The sequence below is a fragment of the Solea solea genome, chromosome 10 (assembly GCF_958295425.1).
Source record: "Solea solea chromosome 10, fSolSol10.1, whole genome shotgun sequence".
In the NCBI taxonomy this organism is placed as follows: domain Eukaryota; kingdom Metazoa; phylum Chordata; class Actinopteri; order Pleuronectiformes; family Soleidae; genus Solea; species Solea solea.
Genome location: NC_081143.1, coordinates 7,950,108 through 7,965,404, shown reverse-complemented (window position 1 = coordinate 7,965,404; position 15,297 = coordinate 7,950,108). Strand labels below are relative to the sequence as shown.

General features: G+C 37.7%; 2 protein-coding genes across 3 annotated transcripts; one reads left to right on the top strand and one right to left on the bottom strand.

The window, feature by feature from the left end:
* Positions 1–1,768: 1,768 nt before the first annotated feature.
* Positions 1,769–10,198, bottom strand: pin1 (peptidylprolyl cis/trans isomerase, NIMA-interacting 1). The gene is made up of 5 exons (XM_058641411.1): positions 10,029–10,198; positions 6,671–6,753; positions 5,408–5,516; positions 5,218–5,328; positions 1,769–2,605 (listed from the first exon to the last, which is right to left on the bottom strand). Exons 1-5 carry the CDS (start codon positions 10,084–10,086, stop codon positions 2,496–2,498), a joined length of 471 nt encoding a protein of 156 aa, XP_058497394.1. The 5' UTR covers positions 10,087–10,198; the 3' UTR covers positions 1,769–2,495.
* A 77-nt stretch (positions 10,199–10,275) lies between these two features.
* On the top strand, positions 10,276–13,730 carry ubl5 (ubiquitin like 5). 2 transcript variants are annotated; one of them, XM_058641412.1, is made up of 5 exons: positions 10,276–10,415; positions 11,558–11,629; positions 12,289–12,372; positions 12,462–12,499; positions 13,202–13,730. In XM_058641412.1, exons 2-5 carry the CDS (start codon positions 11,574–11,576, stop codon positions 13,243–13,245), a joined length of 222 nt encoding a protein of 73 aa, XP_058497395.1. In that variant the 5' UTR covers positions 10,276–10,415; positions 11,558–11,573; the 3' UTR covers positions 13,246–13,730. The 2 variants fall into 2 exon arrangements, with proteins under 2 accessions (XP_058497395.1, XP_058497396.1); XM_058641413.1 differs by lacking the exon at positions 10,276–10,415 and adding an exon at positions 11,214–11,281.
* Positions 13,731–15,297: the final 1,567 nt, after the last annotated feature.

Below are 15,297 nucleotides of genomic sequence, written 5' to 3'. Positions count from 1 at the left end.
TTTCATTACAAATTTATATTAACCCTTAGAACACAGAGCATTTAGGCTGCTTTTTTCCCCATTACTATATTAAAACGTATATATAGAGACTATAACAATGTGCAATATAGAGTGTTCTATACAGCAAAAAGTAGCCAATTTCTTTTTTTTTTGTGAAACTTGAAAATACATCAAATACATAAGCTTGGCTCGTTTCTATGAACAAAAAAAGACACATTTGTGACTTCTGCACAATTATCACGACTCCCTTTAAAAAAATAAATAAAAATGCATGATATAGACTTAATCATTAACTTTGACTGAATCCAGGATGTCCTTGTAAAGAGTTGTGTGTTATTTGTGCAATTGAGCAATGTACTAAGGGTGCACCTGTGGCACAGATTTGTGCCGGGTGAGCATTAAAGGCCCAGGTATACTTCCGTGCACATGTCGCATAGTACACTGGTACAGTGGGTGGCGGTACAAGTCTGGACGCAGGGAATAGTACGCTTTCCTACCAAAGAAGAAGAGAACAATGAAATCAAATCATTATCCTGGCTTACTCTTTCTTTTCAAATCAATTTTAAGATTCTTTTATTTGTTTTGAAAGCTCTAAATGGTCTTAGCCCCACTTAGAGTTAGAGTTAACCCTGTACATGTATTTTTCAGATTTAAGGAATGAACCATTGAGAACCCGGTGGGTCTTCAGGTAGCCTTTTCATTATACCCACAATATTACAACCAAAACGTTCTGTTATTATGGCCCCCTGTCATTGGTATCACTTTCTTCTCTCCCTTCTTCACTTCTCCATTGCTGTTTTTAGTACATAATACCAGCCACATGTCGGCTGAAACGGTTGTTGGGTGGTTTGCGTTCTTTAATTATTATGTTTTTATCCTGTAAAGCACTTGGTGCTGCATTGCCTTGTATGAAAAGTGCTATACGTAAATAAAGTTTGATTGACTGGTGTTGGTCCTTTATGTACTGACTGCAGCTGAGAGAGAATGAACCCCACCCCAGAGACTCTTTCAAGGAACTTGACGACATAAAAGAATTAAATCAATCAAGCTTATAAATGACACATGGTTGTTTTGACAGATGATGACTTATTAGTACGGTCTGTCAAACAAGTATGACACTTTCATTCTTACTACACTAGGATCCAGATCCAGTTTCAAGGCTATATAATTAAAGTTGATATCGATATTGATTCTTTATCAACAATCTCTGCTACTGCAGGCATGTTAGACTTCTAGTTCTATAAACATGTCATCACTGACTCAGAACTGTCTTTTCTAAACGTATAACTTGATACAATTGTTGTATTTCTGCTCCTGGTCTCTCTTCTGTCTCTACCTCACCTCCCTCTTGTCCTTTCTGTCCCTCATTTTTCATTTCACCCAACCGGTCGAGGCAGATGCTGCACATCTTTGAGTCTGGTTCTGTCAGAGATCTCTTCCTGTTAAAGGGAGTTTTCTTCTCGCCATTGATGCCTAGTCCTTGCTGATGGTGTGAATTGTTATTTCTCTGCTCTCGATGTTGTGTATGCACAGTGCCTTGAGTAAGTTAATGTATGCTGCGATTTGGCACTATACAAATAAAATGTATTACATTAGGTTATTTGCATTTTTAATATATAAAAAAGGTGCACATTATTAAAGCTCAGTGCTGAAATTTTAACATTTCCATCATTTCAGCTCATCCTACACTCTCTCACAGACACAGACACACAAAAAAATCTATGGTTAGGTTCAAAAGAAACTGAAAAATAGAGGGATACCACAGAACTAATAGAAAAAAAACTCCTTTATTGATGGAAGAAGAGCTCCAAAGACACAAAAGCAAAAATAATTCATCTAAACCTTGATGCTTCTTAAAGACACGGAGCTGACTGTTAAAACCTGCTCATTTTTAGTGGTGCCATATTTGCATTTCCTCAGGATGGGGGTGATGGAAATGTGCGGACAATGGAAAAAAAAAAATTGTGTATATGTTTGACTCAATGACTAACATACAGAGGAACAAGATTGCATCTGAAAACATCTTGAAGAATCTTTTTTGCAAAAACAGAGGAAGAGGAATCGCTTTGGCACACATACCATAAAAGAGGGGGAAACCATAACATACAGTTAATGGTCATTTTCAAGACATGCACATAAAAAAACACACACACACACACACAAGCTTTTCAGAATACAGACACATTCTCAATTGTCAACCATTATGTGACAGTGTCTCAGAATCACAGAAACCGTTTCCATCGACTTGCATTGCCACAGTAATAAAAACTCACACAGCAATGATCTGCAACACACCTGGCAATTTTACCATTTACCTTCTATAAAGCTTGGAAGAGGACAATTGTCATGTACTAACATGTGATTCCCATTATTTTATTTATTGGCAGGCGTGTCTGTCATTAAAATAAATCAGGGCACTGGTTGGGTGTTACTGTGTGTGAAGGTGTGAATGTGTGGATGTTTGGAATAGTGCAGTATGTGGAAGGTATGTCCTTTCAGCCAGTACGTAAGATGATGTGGACTCCAGAGTCCGTGAACACGGGGCCACTCATGTCGCCCACCTTGAGAGCAAAGGAGGCGTCTTCAAAAGGCTTCTGCATTTGACCTGAAACACACATCAAGACACAATCACAGTCACACACCCTTTGTTGTACATTTGTATTGATATACAGTCAGTACACATAGTACACTACTGTACTGTGTAATACAGTATGTAGGTTATATGTTAAACAGAAGCTGAGGAGTGAAAGAAGCAATAAAATCAATCAGTGATAATTAAAATCAGTCAGAACAGGGTCACCTGATGCTTAGGGACATTGACTACTAATAACAGGGAATCACAAGAGGTGTGTCCTTTTAAACTAACGTCTAACAACTAACAATGTCAACTAACTTGAAAAAACAACACAAAATGGTTTAGTTTCAATGTATCCCCTTTACCATCTCAACTCTGTACTAAAAAAGTATTATTGTTTTGTTTTTTTTAACAAAAAGACATAAATCCTTCATGGGTAACTTTTAAATATAAACAAATGTCTGTTACATTCAAACCATTGTCAACAGCATGACTCTCTCTGTATTTATAAGTGGAAGTATGCAGGATTGATACCTTAATGTAATCATTGTGGTGGTTCAATGTCTTCCCGCACTGTCTTCTAGTGGAAAACCAGCCTTGCAAGATCAGCTCCGGCCCAAAATCAAAAGGTCTCGCAAGAAACACAAATTGCTCTACAGCACTACACACACGCCTCCCAACCAGGTACTGGCTATAAGATCAAGGCAGCAAGAGCATCATTTTAAGCCTGTGCCACACTAGAGCACAATTGGCCAGATTTTGGTCCCAATCGGGCCCTTCCAACAATCATTGGGTGTCTTCTAATTTAAGGCTGGACAGATTATATAGCAAAATTATCCTGTAGTGATTTTAACATCATCAGAAGCATCAGAGTCTTCCTGATTTCAATTTGTATTAAACATGTTTGCTATTTATGACTGAACAGTGATTGGGGCATGAGCAGAACCCCACAATAAGTGAGTTGACCGGTTTAGAACCATAACTTTTACAAGGCAAGTCTTCTCAGGCATGGCTTCATACGTTTTTTTTTTTTTGCGTTTCTCAGCACAAAACAGCTATTAACTAATGATGCAGACAGTCTGCCTCATGTTTATATTCGGAAGTCACGTTAAATCATGCGCGTTTCTGTGAGATCCCAAATCCCTGGAAATTGTTTGATTAACTGCCAAGTGTGTGGTCCCGTGCCTTGATTTAGGATTAAAACATTCAAAATTGGTAACAAAGTTTGTCATGTCCGTGGTCTCCCACGTTTTGCAAATTGGTAACAACGTTTGTTGTGTTTGTAGTCTTCCGCATTCTTAAAATCAATTTTGAAAATCCTGTGTGTGGGGCAGGCTCCAGACATTCATCATGGCAGAGCTGGTGAGAAAGAAGAGGAGGAAGCGAAGAAGAGGAACCGACTGTCTAACTGAGCGAGGTTACTCACACAAGTAAAAATCCGACTAGATTTTCAAATGGCTAAGCTAAAAATGTCTCCGTTCTCTATGAATTTGCACATGGCTCCATGGCTTGTGTTCGCCAGGGGAAGTGACGGGGCTGCATCAGTGGGAGTTTTTACAGCAGTGAGGATAAAGTGGTAGAAAATTGTATGAAAACATTTTGCTACAGAGTGGCGATTATAGGATTTACATATAACAATGTGTGACAATAAAATCTTTTGTGGCTTAATTCCTTCCATGAATGTGTTTGGTGAGACGGTACAATCAGGGCCCCAGCGCACAAGAAAGAGTTTAGAGTTTATTCACACAGAACCAGTGTTTTGGGAGCCTTAAAAAGCTACTGTTGGAAAACGGGTCCCAGTGTAAAAAATCTCAAAACATCCCCCCGTTTTCATATATACAATCAATATGATGATGTCATAGCCCCCACCTCTGCATTCGCTGTTGCCATCTTCCTCGTCATCATCGTCTTCTTGTGTCTGGAAGTTGCTTAGGTCCATTCGCTTTATATAACTTTTATTTTTCTTCTTACTTCCTCTGGCTTAGTTTATTGTGTCAGTGTTTCTGTGATTGTGTGCATTGCACACAATACTTTTTACTTTTTGTTTTTTAAGTTGGTAACATCATGGTAGAGTACGGTACATTTTGGATTGGTAAAGCACAGTCAGGCTTGTGTTTCGACTGAGAAGAGAGCTCTACTTGGTAGGCGGGGTGTACACTGTGCTCATTGGCCATGTCAGCGAGATATGTAGCTTGACGTTGTACCGGTGTGCGAACAGCTAAAGACATCAAACGCGACATCAATGGAGCAGCTTGTTTTTTCTGACGTTTGTCTCAACAAGACGTAAAGCTTTGCATGTAAATAGACTGCATTGAAGAAACACTGGTCGCAAGAGAGTGATGCTTTTCTGTCGCCCAATCAGCTGACTGTCGTGGGTCTAGCCCCACCCGTACCGCACCATTACTCCGCAAGGAAAGGGTACCAAAAACGGTTGTGGTCGGTAATTTTGGTACCATTCCTAATGGAGACACAAAAAAGGGATACCGTAGCAAACTGAAACGCTCCACCTCCTTATACAAAAATAATATCCACAACAACTGGACTTAGGAATAGTTATCAATCACCCCTTGTATGTGTGCAACAGTTCATTATTTGGTTATGTATCAAATGTAGTGGTAGATACAGTGTCTGTGGTTGTTTACCTTTACCAAACTGTCCCAGATCTCCACCGTTCTTGGCAGAGCTGCAGTCACTGAATTGAGAGGCCAGATGCTCAAACTCCTCCTCTCCAGACTTGATCTGTTCTATGTACTCTGCACAGAAAAGATGAAGAATGAACAGATTACATGTAACTTAACTAAACCAAACCACCCCTTCCTCTGCCTTACTTACTCTGAATGAGGTCCAAGGCTTCTTCTTTTGTTCGTGTGATATTTTGTTCTCGCCAGGACGAGGGACGACGTGACTGATTATGCTTCACCAGGAGGTGGGAGCAGCGTACCTGAGCAATTAAAACAGAACACACAGACTGATTAGTGTCGACATGCCAAAGAAGCTCCTTACATCAGTCAGCAGCAAATAAGAAAGTGACAAATGCATCCATTTCATTAAGTTTGGCTTAAGGAACAGTGACTGGAATTAATATCAAGAATTTGTGTGTCTTACTGATATTTCTTTTGTCGTTATTGTTGGTGATGTTCTAAATGTGTCCAAGTATAGGTGTTGCATTTAATCACTTTGATCAGTTGGTTTACATTTGTTGTGAATATGATTTGCTTTATGTAAAGAAAATAAAAACACATTAACATGTGTTTTTTAATGTTGTTTGCTTCCTTTCTAAGGACAAGGGATGAAAATGAGCTGATTCCAGTACAGGCACCGCACAATATAACTGCCAACTAAAGGAATAAAATAAAAATAATGGGATGGGACGTTACCATTTTTTGTGTCCGATACTGATATCACAAACTACAGATACCGATATTAGTCCAATACAGTCATTTTAGAACATTTATGAACTATGAAGCTGTTAACACATTTGTGCTGAGTCATTTCAAAGGCATAATTCTTCAAATGTATATTGTTCTCCCAAAAAGAAGAAATAAACAGCCCAAATGTGACTCAGCTAAAATGTTTTTGCTGATTTTTACAGTCTGTGCATGGTGAAGCATGTGATACATAGTGATATTGACCTGTATCAAACCGATACCGATACTGACGATACCAATTCCCATTCTTAAAAAAATAAATGAAATTTTTCTGCTGGTTATAATTTATAAATATAACAAACAAAAATAAAATGGAATAAATACATTTTTCTTAATGAAATTACACATACACACTGTATATGTCCATTGATAAACACATTTAATAATATATAGCTCTTCATCATCCTTGTTACATGATGTCATTTCCATAAGTTTAGGGCAAAGGTTTGAGTTATGGTTAAGGGTAGGTATAAGGCCTTGGTTAGACTGTGAGAAAGAACAGAATTACAGTAGGGGAAACTCCACTTCATCACGTAGCTATATTGTTAATATAGTGATAGGACTGTCGTATCATGTGAAATTTGATATGGAACAGCTCTACAGAAGATTAATGCAGTATTAAACATACTGTCACTCCCACAAAGAGATTTAAAATGAACATAATAACCTTATCTGGTTCTCCGCGGCCGTCTCCTACTGGACGCTCCCACTGACTGGCATTAGTGGAGTGGTTGAAGTAGTACACTTTGCCTGGACACACAAATAAAAGGAGGAATTATCCATGATTAGCTTTAATGACACATTATACACTGATTCTGTATCCCAGAGCTATGATAAATATAGACTTAGTACAGTTTCTCCTTCAAGCTCCTTACATACAATTAGGGCATGCAGCAGTTTAAGGGATTACAGGCTAATGACTTTTATGTCACATTAACACAATCCCTGGCCTTGAGATACATCGTCAATGATGTACAGGATATAAATGTGAGAGAAGAAAAAGCCTGAAATAAGTTTAGGGCTGCAACTAATGATACTTTTCATATTAATCTAATAATTTGTTGATTGTTTTATCGATTAATCAATTAGTTGTTTCCTCCATAAAATGCAGAAAATTATGTAAAATGTTGATCAATGTTTACCGTCAAGGACAGGCCAAAGATTCTATTAAAGAGTGTGACATCTAATAATTGGCTACTGACTTGGTAATCGATAATTAATCAATTAATCATTGCAACCCAATCTGAGATATTGGCTGAATGTGGTTTATTGCCTTCCTAAATGTTAATTATTTATTTCACAAATCCTTTATACCTATTTTATTCCACCAAAACCCTCGTAACCAGATTAATATATTAGTGTTAGTAGTTTAAATCTCATCAGTGGCTAGGATGACTGACTCTATAGCACCTCCTAGAGTTCAATGACACACAGTGGGTGAAGAGATAGGCCTGGGACAATAACAAATTTTGCTGGACGATATACTGTCCCACAAATTATTGCCGATAATCGATATTATTGTCAACATGATAATATATCATAATAATGCACACCCTTTCAAATACAATAAACAAATACATTTTTTACCATTGTAATTTCAAGAACGTTTAAATATCTTAAATAAATAAAACAAACAAAAAACAGTAAACAAAAAAAAAAGTACTCTCAGTCTGTTAGCAAAAATCAGGTCTCGGAGTTCTGGAATTGCCGTATGTGACATGCATTTTCTCGCAGGCAATTTGTACTGTCTGTCAAACGTTTGCAGCATTTCTCTAAATGCTGGCTTTTCAACTGTCTTAAAGTGCAGCATTTCTTTTGCGATGTAGCAAACTACACTTTCTGTGAGCTCACACCATTTTGTGCTGTTCCGTTTATATATACTTTGCTGACCAAACGCCTCAGTGAGTGTTGACTGTCGGGACATAGGCTCTGCATCTCGAGGTGCAGTTTTTTTCCCCAGCTGGGAAAACTGGGTCTGGTGTTTATGCCTCAGATGGGCATGCAAGTTTGTTGTGTTGCTTTTTTTGTTGCCACCACTTTAGAACAAATTCGGCATACTGGCTCGTTTTGCTATTTGCACCCTCTAGTGTCTCATACAGACTTTGTATAACATCAAGTTGTATGCATCTTTTAAAAAGAGAGGGGGGTGGGCAGAGCCAAGTAGGGTCTTCCCTCCATAATCAGCCCTCTACAAGTTCTCCAAAGTCAGTAATGAAATTACAGTACAGCTACAACTAACATTGTAATCAATTAATCTTGAGATTATTTTCTCAATTAATCAAGTACTTGTTTGGTCTGTTAAATGCCAGAAAACAGTGATCAGTGTTTAAGAAACCAGGAAATGATGATGTTCTCAAATGTCTTGTTCTGTACACACCAACATTATTTAGTTTTAATGATTTCTTTGCTATATGGTGCAAAGAAACTGGAAAATGTTTATTATCAAAATAGTTGATGATTAATTTAGTAATCAATTAATCGAATAATCGTTGCAGCCCTAAATTACAGTAGTTGTTGTTGTTGCCTTCTAGGAATGAACCATCAAAGCAGAAAACATTTATCAGCAGAATTCTATACTAAATAGCTTTCCATGATGAGGCAGATTTTAAAGTTTCCCGCTTGATTATCCTGTTGTAAACTCTCTCTTTTTCAGCCAGGTAACTTTTACCTAATTAATTTAAGCAGTGCCGCCACAAGGAGACATCAAATAGTGACCCCCAAAGAGTAAAACTGGCAGGGACTGTTTCCATAATTCTTTAATCAAAGTATCTTGCCCTGGCTCATTGATTATCGAATTGCACGAGGAACGCGACGGTGTATCACCAAATCAATATTTTGAGAAATAACTAGTTTCAGATATCTGCATTCAGTTTTTACTAGTCAAAATGACATCACAAATCATTATTATTATTATGCTATAATTAAAGTGGATTTTTTTTTTATCAACAATCTCGGCTGCTGCTTGTATAATGATATTGTAGTTTTATAAACATGTCATAACTGATTCAGAACTGTCTTGTCTGAACTGACAATTGGACACAACTGATGGCCACACATCTTTGAGCCTGGTTCTGTCATAGATTTCTTCCGGTTAAAGGGAGATTTTTCTCGCCACTGATGCCTAGTGCTTGCTCATTGTGTGAATTGTTGGGTTTCTCTGCTCTCTATAATATTGAAAAGGTTATTTCCTTACTATGTACAGTGCTTTGAGAATGATGTCACATTTGCAATTCATATGTACAGGGTTTGTCATCATAGATATCTGCATTCGGTTGCAGATGTTTGAGATATCTATATACAACGTCTTTATGACTAGTCACAATTAAAGTTCAAAATATCTACAACTTCACTCTGAATGTCTCAAACTTAATTCAAGATATCTAAAAAAGACAATGTAGATAACTTCAATGGAGGATAGATATCTTGAATTAGGTTTCAGTCAGAAGGAAGTTGTATATATCTGAAACTGGAATTAGAGATATGTACTGTACAATTCAGTCGCAGAATTGTAGATATCGGCAACTGACCTGTAGATATCATACACGTACATACACATACGTCATTATGACAAGAAAAAACTGAATGGCAGATACCTGAAACTGCAGTTTTGATTTTGACGTTGCAGATAACGGTAGTGAATATCCTGTCTACGGATTCAAATATAAAAACCGCTTGCCATAGTGGCTGACCCACACAGGTGAGCGTGGAGCGCGTGCAGTCCGCAGGCGCGGCACTGGAGCATAATGACGTCATGCAGGGCCTGACAGATTGAATGGGTCACACCGACAAAACTGATAAACACACATACAACACATTTCCCATAAGACACCTGCAGCAGCGGCATATCTGACTCTACTATATGCCTCTCTTAGCTGAATATAAACTCATTATCTGCCTCGTTTCAGTCGTAAACCTCGTTGCTTGTGCTGCTAGCTCCTAAGCTAACTTTGCTTAGGAGCAACTCATATTGCCATTTTAGCAAGCCTGCTAGCTCATGTAGCTTCTTCTTGCTCCTCTTTTATTACCTGTACTGCGGCTCATTCTTTTCTCCCATCCAGGTGGTAGCTTTTCATCATCTGCCATTATTACTGTTATTGTTTTTCTGCAGCAGAGTTTCCTAAATTTAATTCCAATGTGGCCACCGGACACAAGACGGGTTGCAGCTTAGCACGCTTTGCGACACTCCGCGACGTATTTGCGGTAAGATTTGTTTTCGAAAGTAGACCCGCCTCTCACGGACTTTTCTGTGCAGTCATTGGTTGATATCAGCTGTCAGTCTCAAGTGTGTTCCATTGATTGGTGAGGAGGCCTACACGTAAAACCAGAGCCTGCGTAAACCGTCTTAGCTTTACGGTAAACTGGACAGACCGTTCGAGAAAACAGCATCAACGGAATATTTTATGCGATTTAAGGTATTTATTACAATTTTATAGGAGGTTATTTTATTTATAGGCTATCGCTAGATATTCTTCAGGCAATGGTTGCCTTGCTTGTGTGTCTTTGCAACGTCACACACATTTAAATGCGAGACATGCTACGGTGTTAGCTACTCTTAGCAAAACAAAACCTCATGGTACAGCCTCTGTTTCTTCGTGAATAAGCCACATTAATTTTCTAGGGCTGCAACTTTATTTTATTTTCATAAACGATTAACCTGTCGATATTTTCTCAATTAATCGAGTACTTGTTCTGTCCGCATAATGTCAGAAAATTATCAAAAATGTTGATGTGGATATGATGATGTTCTCAGATGTCTTGTTCACAAAACAAAATTATTCAGTTTTAATGTATTTGTTGTATGGAGCTAAGAAACCAGAAAATGTTCACATTTAAGAAGCTGAACAATCTGGAAACTTGTTTTAATTATTGAAAAAATCTGTAAACCGATTAATCGGCTAACGATTCATTTAGTAATCGACCAGGGTAACCAGGGTTAGGGCAGCCTTCATACACATCCTTGACCTTTGTTTAGTAACGTCTTTTGTCATATATCAGATTTTACTTTTTCTGATATCTGATCCAGTGATTTTGGCTCTTGAAAATACAGAAAAAAATCAACGAGTAAAGAATCACCTCTTCAAAAATGTAGTCAAACTGAGCATGTGAGGTGATGTTCGGATCATCTAATGTGAAATTAAAGAACAAAAAAGACTTTTGTCCTTTGATGAATTGCGTCAGCAAAGCAATTGCTTGCTGATAAAAAATCACCACAATTAGTGAACTGACAGAAAATCTGAAAAAAACCCGCTTTCATGTCTACAGGAGATCAGACTTTCAGGTGGGGAATCTGCTCATGACAATAGAAAATATTCTCTTGACAGTAAAAACCGACTGTCCTCCCACTACCACTCCAATCACTAGACTGAGCATCCGGTTGGTACAATGTAAACACCATTTAAAGAAACATCATGATCTTTGTGAAGGGATCATTTATTGCAGGAGTGATGTTCCTAATAAACTGACATTCAACATTCTGAGAGTACGTTCAGTGCTGAGTGTGGGAAGGGTTTGACTGTTGTTGACTCGTTATGTTATTGTCTGTTATTTCCTACAGCTGACGATATCTGAAGATGATCGAGGTGGTCTGCAACGATCGTCTGGGCAAGAAAGTCCGGGTCAAGTGCAAGTATCCTTTACTTAGCCTGGATCCACATACACAAATATCTGTGGATATGTGTGCCCCAGATATCCAATTTCAGTACTTGTAAAGTGATTAAAAGTCACTTAAAATTAAAAATGTTAGCCTACCAACAGCAGTCTCTGTTGCTGAATGTTCAGGTTGAATTTAAGACACTCTGAAACTGAATTGCATCATCATTTTCCAGGATAAATAAATAAATTCTCCACTCTCCACAAATTTTGCAACATTTTTTGGTGATTATGGCAAAGTTAAGTGAAAATGTAATGGTCTTTATTGTCATTATACAACCAATTGAGTGTGCCACCACATGCTGAAGCTGATTATTCCTCCTTTCACCTTTCACTTCCAATTGTTTGTAGAACCAATGTAGCCTTCTGTTAGCATCAAAACTCAAAAGAGAATCATCCTAATTTGTCCTTGGTAAAAACATGGTAGTCCAAAATGGCAGCCTCCAGAGAGCTGACACTCATTATGGGGTAATAAACAACAATAATTAAATGGTACACATAAAAAAAAAGTTAAGAGAGTGTTTTCTTTCAAGTTTCTAACACACAAAAAGAATTGTAACTACATTTCACACACTTGGGTTGGTTTGACAACATTTAAAAGCAGTTTCAGTGTCTTCTTTAACCCACGTGTCTCAGCTCTGAGGATACTATTGGAGATCTGAAGAAACTCATTGCTGCCCAGACAGGAACACGGCATGAGAAGATTGTTTTAAAGAAATGGTGAGTTCACATCTTAACCATAACAAATGTGTTGGTGTCTTTTTTTTTTTTTCTGTCAGCAGCTAAGTGTTCCTTTTCTGTTCCCTCAGGTATACCATATTCAAAGATCACGTGTCTCTGGGTGACTGTATCCTTTCCAACAATCTTTTCTGCTGCTCTGTCTGTGTCTGTAGCTCAGTGCGGATACTGTCGCAACAGTTTTTGTATCTGTCCAGAGGTTGACATCATACTAGAAAGCAGATTTGTTTTTACTTTAGATGTTGACCGATTATTCTGCTCGATATTTACTGTTTTTATTATGCATTTTTGTTCTCAGAAACTTGATACATGTTGCCAAAAACTTAATTTTTACATCCAAAAGTTTACATTTTTAGTTTTTTGATGACCCGTTTCATGTATGTAATATTTAGTTTGTACATTATTTTCATTGAAAATCAATAGAATGCTAGAGAAAAAAAAACATTTGTCAACCTGTACTTATACATACGTTATTTCACAGTACAAGTCTGTTCTATTTTCACTAATCCTACCTAAATATTAACACTTACATGTACAGTTTTCATGAAATAATTGTTTACATTTTTACTGACATGAAATTTAAAGAATTGAAACAAAATTTCATTATCGGCTTATATTGTTTTTTTTAAATGATAACCTATTATTATAATATTCATTGGGCTTATATATGAAATGGGTCTTATATTTTTAAGATGTATAATCAGCATATAAGAGAACATCTAACTGTATTTTCTGATGCATTTAACTGAATGATGAAGAATCAACTACTTTTTCCCCTCCCTGGTCTGTTGAACTTGACTACAACCTACAGATGAAATCCATGATGGGATGAACCTGGAACTGTACTACCAGTAGAGCAGAGATGGACCACGGGACAACACACACACGGATAAATTGATGGGATTTGTCACAGACCAAATCACAATGCTTTGAGGAAATGATTGAAATGGAAAAGGAGCAGAAACACACAAACACACACACACGTTCGACATTCATGACTTGAGGGGACATTGCATTGACTTACATTCATTTCCTGGAGACTTAACCTTAACCACAATTACTACTGGCCTAATCCTAACCTCAACCTAACCTTAAAATGTAGTAATTTACATTATGGGGACTTGCTTTTTGTCCCCACAAAGAAGACAAGTCCCCATAATGTGACTGTGTAAACAGGTTAAGGTCCCCACAACATTAGTCATACCTGGATACACACACACTTCATTGCTGGTTTAGCTGTTAATGTTTGCCCACAGATTATTCTATTGAAGAGATATTGTTCTGCTATTACTTTTGTTTTGATATTTTTGGAAGTAAAGCTGATGTTTACCCACCTTAAAGACTGAGTGCTCAAATTTGTTGTGCTTTCTCATGTAGGAGTGGATTGAAATACATCACATCTGTTGCACTGATGTCAACTATGGTTAGTTTGAAAGAACATCATATTCATACTAAAGTGAAGATTAAATTAACTTACATTTCAACTCTGTTTACTGATAAATAACCTCAAAATATACACTCCACTTGCAAACACAAATATCTAATCAGCCAAATTCAAACTGAGCATCAGAATAAGAGGAAAATGCGTTTTAAATTATTTAAAATACTGCATGTGTGTTGGCTAATCTGAGTATTTCAGAAACTGCTAATCTACTTGGTTTTCACACACAGAATGGTCGGAAAAAGAGAAACTAGTATCCAGTGAGCAGCAGTTCTCTGGGTAAAAATGCCTCGTCGATGCCAGAGGTCAGAGGAGAATGACCTCACTGGTTCAAAATGATTAACTACAGCAGACTAAGACCACACTGGACACTTGTTTAGGAACATGTAATACCTAAAGAAGAGGCCAGTGAGTGTAGATACAAGTAAACATGATTTTGTATACTTTTCTAAGAGAATTATTTTCCCTGCTCGTAGGCCAGAAGAATGTTAATGTGCATTTCTTGTGTAGTAGGGCTTTTTCCCACCATACAGTACTAGCACTAGCGCGACTTTCCTCGCCACGGCACAGTTATTTTGCTTTTCCACAATAGTTACTGGTACCTGGTCCTTTTTTTGGTACCTGCTCTGGCGAGGTTTCAAGCAAGCTGAGCTGATATGCGTGACGTTGTCAGAATGTCGTGCACTGATTGGTCAGAGTGCCATCACTGGAAGAGTTACAAGAATCAAACTGAACAATGCTGAACTGTAGATCAGTTAAAAAAAGACTTAACAATCCTGAATACATGCATTCATTTCCATCATTTCGCAAGGTAATGTCTAAAATCTCAATATTTAACAGAGGCGTCTGGTGTATTTAGTGACAGAACTGCTGAAAGCTTGCGAGTGGCGAGCCACATCACAAACGCTGCTGTATTGCAGTCACTGATTCTAATGATTCAATACATTGAAAATAAACCGAGGCGGTGCTTTGTAGTGGAAAAACGCCATAAATGTGATGTCGACAGACTGCCGGTCTCTGATTGGTCAGAGAGCGTCGTCACTGGAAGAGTCATGAGCGCAACGTCCGACACAAGAATCAAAGCCAACAATGCTGAACTGTAGATCAGTTAAAAAGACCTAAAAATCCTGAAAACATGCATTCATTTCCATCATTTCGCAAGGTAATGTCTAAAATTTCAATATTTAACAGAGGAGTCTGGTGTATTTAGCAAAATCATGTTTATCATTACCAAAATGATAAACATGCACCCTCTCACCCTGATAAGCTCTTTTTACTGCTCCCTCCATTTGCAAGGTCAAATTTGTTATTTTGCGACTATAAAATCTATAAAAAAATTTGATTTGCCGGAGCAACACAAATGTCACAAATGAGGCAACGGTTGACCAGAAGCTCCTGTGTACCCACGAGCTAAAATGGCTGATTTTTGTGTTTCTGTTGCTTTTGTATGGGAGTGTGAGTGGTTC

Coding starts and splice junctions, on each gene's coding strand:
- pin1 (XM_058641411.1), bottom strand. CDS start 10,086: ATGGCAGATGATGAAAAGCTACCACCTGGATGGGAGAAAAGAATGAGC. Junction 5,517..6,670: donor GCCGCGGAGAACCAGATAAG/GTTATTATGTTC, acceptor TTAATTGCTCAG/GTACGCTGCTCCCACCTCCT. Junction 2,606..5,217: donor TCTGGGACAGTTTGGTAAAG/GTAAACAACCAC, acceptor TGTGTGTTTCAG/GTCAAATGCAGAAGCCTTTT.
- ubl5 (XM_058641412.1), top strand. CDS start 11,574: ATGATCGAGGTGGTCTGCAACGATCGTCTGGGCAAGAAAGTCCGGGTC. Junction 12,373..12,461: donor AAGATTGTTTTAAAGAAATG/GTGAGTTCACAT, acceptor CTGTTCCCTCAG/GTATACCATATTCAAAGATC. Junction 12,500..13,201: donor TCACGTGTCTCTGGGTGACT/GTATCCTTTCCA, acceptor TACAACCTACAG/ATGAAATCCATGATGGGATG.